Here is a 7,346-nt window from a genome sequence, read left to right as displayed (position 1 = left end):
GATAAGTAAAACAATACTAAAATTAATATATTGTTTTACATTGATTGCCGGAACTTTGGATTTTAAATTAGGCTATTTTGCTGAACTTAATTGAATATTAGAGTCTTAAGTTAATTTCTGAGCTTTTTGCAGATGTACAGTTGCATTTCCTGTGATCACCATATTTTGATCTCATTCCATTATTGTCTTCACAACTCAATGCACAGGAACGTTTGCCTTTATTTTCTCCGATGCTTTGCATAGGCTCCTTGGGGACTTTGTTTCCTGCTCAGAGCTCTATTAATGAGGTTTCCCTTGAGTCGGGGACTGAGTGCAGCAGACGGTTGAGCACGATGATGTCACAGGCCCAGCTGCTCGTGCTCCTGATGTTCTGGGTCTCAGGTGAGAGGTTTAGAAGAGCAGTATCTTCATAAAGTTGGAGAATGGTTCTAACAGGCAGAGTGAATGAATTGTTTCATCTAAGGCAGATCTGATTAAACATGAAAAATAAGAACAGCTACATTTAGATATATATTTTATGTACTTATGATTCAATGTATGATCAATCTTCTTTTCTGACTGCAGGTGCCAGTGGGGACATTGTGATGACCCAGTCTCCGGGCTCTGTGGCTGTATCTGCAGGAGAGACCGTCACCCTCAAGTGCAAGGCCAGTCAGAGTGTTAGCAACTACTTATCCTGGTACCACCAGAAATTAGGACAGGCTCCTAAACAGCTCATATATCGTGCATCCAACCGGCCCTCTGGGGTCCCTGACCGATTCAGTGGCAGTGGGTCTGGAACAGATTTCACTCTCACCATCAACGGCGTCCAGGATGAAGATCTGGGAACATATTACTGTCAGCAGTGGAGTACTAGTCCTCCCACAGTGGTTCAGCCTCGAACATAAACCTCCTCCCTGGTGATGTAGGTCAGTGAGTCCTGCAGCAGCAGCTGCTTCCTCCTCACACAGCCCTGAACTTTGCTTCCTCCATCTGTGTGAGACACTGCAAAGTTTAGGGGATTGTACCGTAGAAATCTGCCTGTGTTTCATGGGTAGGTCAAATAACTGGGTCAATAATTTGTTTCTTAACCTCTGGGTAAGAGTCCAGTATGTTTTGCACCATGGTGGATTGATTCTCTCTTTTACATGCTTACTAAATACTGAGAAGTTTACCATGTTAATTCCTTATTCTTCATTCTCCTTCTTTTTCTGCCATTGTGCTCCAACTCTGGACCTACCAAATAGTAAATCCTTGATTCTAAATACACAAATCTTCCCACATGAAACACCATCTTTGTCCCTTACTTTTTCCTTGCTTGGACCCTGTTTTTCATCCAAGCCTGTTTAGTCAATGAAAGAGAAGCTAATTTTCTTACCTGATATTCCTTTTTTCTCTTTAGATACATATTTTCATTTATTATTGGCATCAAATATATTTGTGAATGTCTTTAATATCCATGTTCTCTAAGGAATGCTTATGTCATAGGGGATGATACTAATTAAATGAATTATGTTGATTTCAGGTTGGATGTAAAGTTTTCCACCAATGTTCGTATATCTATGAACATCACCTTTATCTATCGTTATGTTATAAAATGGCTAAAGTATAATACTCACTAAAATTGAATTTTATCTAAATTGTTAGAGGATTTGAATCCACATCATCATATACCCTATGTGAAATATCACGTCCAAAGATCATACTGTACAACAATCCTTGTTGTAGTAAAAAATTAAAACGTACATACATTTCTGTAATTTGAGACTAACCCTATACTAGAGAATATAGCATTTAGGATTTGAGAGAGAAAATTAATGAAAATTAATTGCTATTACCCGAGTTCACAGATAAAATGTTAAGTGAAAAAGCTACATCTCAAATGTTGTATATTCAATTTTTGTGAAAAAAATTGTAAGTAAATAAATTAAATAAATAAGGTGGTTTAAGACTGTATGGAACCTAGAATATTATGATTATCCAGACTTACCATGAAATCTATTGTCTGTAGGAGCTTTTGATTAAGCTACTTCATTTAAAGGTTGCCCCTGATGGGTCTTCATTTTGTTACTAGAGTCTTTCTGAAGAGAATGAAATTCAGACAAAGAAAAAGGCAGCCAAGTAAGCAAGAAGCTGAAGGCACTGTGTCCAGGAAGGGCAGGGAGAGACCAGTAGATGCCCCTGTGTGCCCCGCCGTGTGACAAAGACCTCCAGGATCACCAGCAGCCTGTCTTTGGGAAGAAAGCTTCGCTTAATGATGCCTTGATTTGGACATTATTCTCAGACTGAAAATTATAATCTAGTAAGTAATAAATTCCTATTGTAAATCTGATCCATTTCAGGATATATGCATTTCACTGGCCTAGCAAACTAGAACAGTATATGTTCATACATTCACAGAGTATCTGAAAATCTGACTCCAATACTGCTACCCTTTTTCTTCTCTCCATCTCTTTCAGGCATTCCTATACTTTCAAAGGCAATTCTAAGTCTGTCCCTCATGAAGGAAGTGATAGCTTTCCTCCTGAAATTTTTCAATTGACAGCTCTCTCTTTAACTATCCATCAGGCAGTGAAAGAAATCATGGTTATTAAGGCTGGTGTAACCTGAATACTTTCAAAGACTATTAGTCAACATATTTGTCCAGTGTAAAAGTGAAAGAATTCCAGATATTCTAGTATTATTTCTACAATGATATCAATATAGGGTGGATGAAATCTAGTTTCAGGAAATATCTCATCATCCCTGAGCAGAATACACTAAAAAGTCCTACACACATAAATGCTCTTTCTCTGCTATAAGATTTCATTGTGTCGTAAATCTGCCAGTTGCAAAAATCACTCCTGTCATCATAGTTGGGAAAAAAGAAGCTTGGATATGTATAATTAAAATATATACTATTTAATTTGAATGATAGAAAATAAGTCAAGGCAGGGTGAAGAGAATATAGTATTAAGAATGGATAGCAATTTAAAAGATGATAATTTATCTGTTAGCTACTGCAAGGTAATATACTATGCCAAAAACCCAATAATATAAAAGCTATGTTACTGAGATTTTGGTTAGCTGTGGAGTCTGTTAACAGGGGGAGGATGGACTGGTTTGGCTGGTCTTATTCTTGGTTTACAGTTTTCTGGCAGGTAGTCTTAGCACTGGCTGATCTAGACCCTGTGGTCTTTAATTTCCTTCTCATGTGTGTTAGCTGGTTAGCAGCCTGCCTTTGGGTCGACAGGACCACATGTCTTTTACCACCTGGCAGACTAATTCTAGCTTCTTCTAATGGGTATGTTCAGTCTCTGAAAGAGGAAATAAAAGCCCAGAACAGAGGGTTTAACACACTAATGAGTCAACTACTTCTTCCCTGTGCCTTCTTTATTTAAAATTTCCTATTTTGACTCATTCTCATTCTCCTTTCCTTTCTCTGGTCCTTGTTATTTTCCTCCAGATTTGATATAAAGACATAATCCTGACCATCACAGGTTCTACAGAGACAGAAAGAAAGTGTCTGTCACTCTGCCTCTTTATGTACTATACCTTCGGTTCTGGCAGGACATTCTGCAAAGTCTCTCCTGAGTGTTTTTTGTAGCTTAGCTCAATGCATTTGCTCCCTTCTATGGTTTCTTTTGATAATAAAACAAAATTTGAAAAGATAGAAAAATCTCATTGTCATTCTTTTCCTATTAAAGTCCATTCTCAAATTTTCTATTCCTAATTTTAAATATGTGCAAATTTCTCCATTACCTTTTCTCCTTAGATTTTAATTTATTCACTTATTTACATGGCTGATTCTTTCTACTCTGGTGTCCTTGAGTAAATTACTTAACCTCTCAGTGGCAAAGATTTCTCAGATGTAAAATGGGTATAACAATTGTACATATTTTGTAGTGTTTTTGTGAGACCAAATAAGTAACACACATAAAATACCATTAGCTGAACCTGATATATAGAATATACTTGTTTCCTACAGTTAAGAGTATTTTCATATGTCTTTCAAAAAATGCCTTTACCCTGCATTATTCATTATTTATTAATGATGACATAAGTTTCCTAGGGTCCTACTGTTGTTAGTATTTTCATATCTCTTTCTAAACTTCATTTTATTCCTCATTATTTATAATTTTAATGATTTAATTCACTTTAAGAGGCTGCTTTAAGAAATTTAAAAGAAACTTGATGACTTACAGTAACAATTTAATTCTCTCATGGTTTTGGAAACTAGAAAATTGAAGTTGTATCACGAGGCTGAAATCACGGTGTCTGGGAGGCCACACTCCCTCTGGCCACTCCCTGGGAGAACATGTTCCTTACCTCTAGCAGATCATGGTGGCTGCCAGAAGCACTTGCTTTCAAACTACATCACTCCAGCTTTCAAGACCAGCTCTCCAAATGTCTCTGTGCTCTCTCCTCACATTGCAGCTGCCTGTAGGACTGTCACATTATCCTGCCTCCTATTTTTAGAGATACATGTAATTTCATTTATGTCCCAACCTTAAAACTAGGGATAATTTCTCATCTTGAATTACATGAAACAATCTACAATTATGTCTCATATGACATAACAGGCATGGGTACCAGGGTTGAGGACCAGGTATTTTCATGCTGTTTTTCAGTCTATAGTCTGTAGTGTATACACTTCAACCCCAAAGAAACTTACTATTGATATGAAAAAATAATTTCTCCTCATCCCAACATGCCCAAATATCTAACAAATTATAGTGCCAACTAATTTCCTAAACTTCATTTTAGTATCATCAGCTCAAAAGTCCCAAGCCATCATCTAAATCATCTAATCCAGTATGTGTGACATTCTGGGCAGGATCTGTTAATTTCTATCTATGGACCAATAACAAGAAAAACAAGTTTGCTGATTCCAAACTACCAGGATGGGCAGACAGTGGATAAAAGTTTTAGACATTCCAATTTCAAAAAAGAGAATGGAACGAAGCCAGGAAGCTCTGCTCCCCAAGCGCTTTTGAAACCCTGATCTTCTGTTAGGCTTCATTGCCTGGAGTCATCTCTGTGACCTGTGGAATGTCCCTTGGGCCCATGGCTCTGCCCTCTGGACCTCTGGCTCTGGCCTCTGCTCCAAGGTCTCTTGTCTCTGAGCCCATGTCTGTGATTTCTCTGCCTGCCGAGCCGACCTCTCTTCATTCGGGGTAGATCGAAATATATACATATGAAATATATATTATACATATATTCATTTATTTATTTATTTTTAAAACATACATAGATCACATGAAATGCAATATTAAAAAATATAGGAGGTTGCCATTTGCTCCACTCCCACACTCCGCAACTTTCCCTTATCAACAGCTTCTTTCTTTCTTTTTTTTTAAACTCATTTTTTTTTATTCATTTTTTAAAAAATATTACCTTCAAAAAATATGAAGTCCCATTCAACCCCACGGACCCCACTCCCCACTCCCCCCACAGCAACACTCTCTCCCATCATCATGACACATCCATTACATTTGGTAAGTTCATCTCTGGGCATCGCTGCACCTCGTAGTTAACAGCTTCTTTCATTAGCGTGGTACATTCATTGCAACTGATGAATACATTGGAGCACTGGCACACAGCATGGATTATAGTTCACATTGTAGTTTATAGTCTCTCCCAGATCATTCAGTGGGTTATGGCATGATGTATAATATCCTGCATCTGTCCTGCAATATAATTCAGGACAGCTCCAGGTCCTGCAAATGCCCCCATATCACACCTCCTCTTCCCTTTCCCTGCCTTCAGCAGCTCCCGTGACCACTGCCATATACATATTCTCTGTCATTGTCAGTATCCTGTGGGTGTGTCCCATGTTAGATAGGAACTCTTGAATATGTTATTTTAGTTAAGATGTGGCCCAACTGAATGAAAGAAGGCCTTAATCCAGAATACAGGATTCTGTTATAAGCATGAGAAATTCAGTCATAGAGAGAAGCACAGGCAGGAGCCAGAGGATGGAAGTCAACAGAACCCAGAAGAGAAAGCAGAGGACATTGCCTGAATGGAAGGCAGGGACAGAAGCCAAGGAGCTTCAAGTTCCTCTCATAGTCAGCACCAAAACGTTTAGACATGGAGAGAAAGCAATGCCTTCATGACATGTCAGTAGTGCAAGGCTCCTAACTTCAAAACTGTGAGCCCATCAATTCCCATTGTTCAAGCCATTCCTTTCTGTTACCTATTTCACAGCAGTCTGGCAAACTAAGACATCAAACTTTCTTTTTCTTCAATGCCTGTTTGGATCTGCATAGATTCATCAGTATGTACAATTTTGGAATTCCAAAAGCCTTCTTTAATTTGGTTTTCTTATTGTCCCTTTCAGCTCAGCTGACAGTGTTGTTGATGATACAGCATTCTAAAAAATCTTGTGGTTTAAGAGAATACAAACCAATAATGTGGGAAGACAGTATAGATAAAGAGTATGAAATTCCATTAATCCTAGAGACCTCTAACAGATCTTTTATCTAATTTTAAAATGTTTGGTTAAAACTGCTTTCTATTAGAGTAATTGTGCTCTAAAAACCACAAATACCTTAGGATAAAATAAATGGAAACTGTAGAATATTTCCAATTCCTCACAATATCCTCAAATATATTTCTATATATATTTTCTCATGTAGCAATGCTTCAAAATGTGCTCATCTAAGGCAATGAATGTACCACACTAATGAAAAAATTTGTCCATGTGTGAGGAGTGGCAGGTCTGGGAGTGGGGTATATGGTAACCCTTTATATTTTTTAATGTAATATTTTTTGTCATCTATGTATCTTTTGAAAAAGATTATAAATATTCTGAAAAAAAGATGCATAAACTGAAAGCAATTTCATGCACTAAAGAACTGTTCACTTCATTTTACCTGTTCATTCAAGAGGAACTTTTAAGTTGCAACTCTCTGCTTGTCTCAGAGAAACTTTCCTAAAAAGCATTATAGGAAAAAAAAAGAATTTGGGATATTTGCATTTCTGACATAGCTACACGAAAGCTTAAGAGAAGTCTATATGAAAAGACCAGCTAGGATCAATGAAATCTAAGCTGTGATTTAAAAGATGGGTTGAAATCTATATGAATAGCTAAAGAGATTCTTCTTTAAATCAATAAAAATGTCCTTTAAATACCTATCATTTGTATGATGCTTGATATATGCATGGCAGATTGAGTAATGTAATTACAGGGAGTTATGCATTATTTCATTGCCGTTTAAAAATCAATGAAATATTATTAACAATTTAATATATCTGATATCAGGGAGAAAATCCCTGTTGTCCTCTGTGCATGGCACGGGGTTTCACATCATTAGAAAAGAGGGTCCTCCACAGATATTTCTTGGAAATTCCCATTTCTGTCTTCTGCTTCCCTCACACTTACA

At 37.3% G+C, this 7,346-nt stretch overlaps 1 gene segment (V, D, J or C); it reads left to right on the top strand.

The window, feature by feature from the left end:
* Nucleotides 1-299: 299 nt before the first annotated feature.
* On the top strand, nucleotides 300-887 carry LOC101443314 (immunoglobulin kappa variable 3-20-like). The segment is given in 2 exon segments: nucleotides 300-381; nucleotides 565-887. Coding segments are annotated over 2 exon segments (372 nt in total).
* Nucleotides 888-7,346: the final 6,459 nt, after the last annotated feature.

The sequence above is a fragment of the Dasypus novemcinctus genome, chromosome 17, assembly GCF_030445035.2.
Source record: "Dasypus novemcinctus isolate mDasNov1 chromosome 17, mDasNov1.1.hap2, whole genome shotgun sequence".
Classification (NCBI taxonomy): Eukaryota; Metazoa; Chordata; class Mammalia; order Cingulata; family Dasypodidae; genus Dasypus; species Dasypus novemcinctus.
Note: the sequence above shows the minus strand (reverse complement) of the source record. Positions and strands in the feature narration are given on the sequence as shown.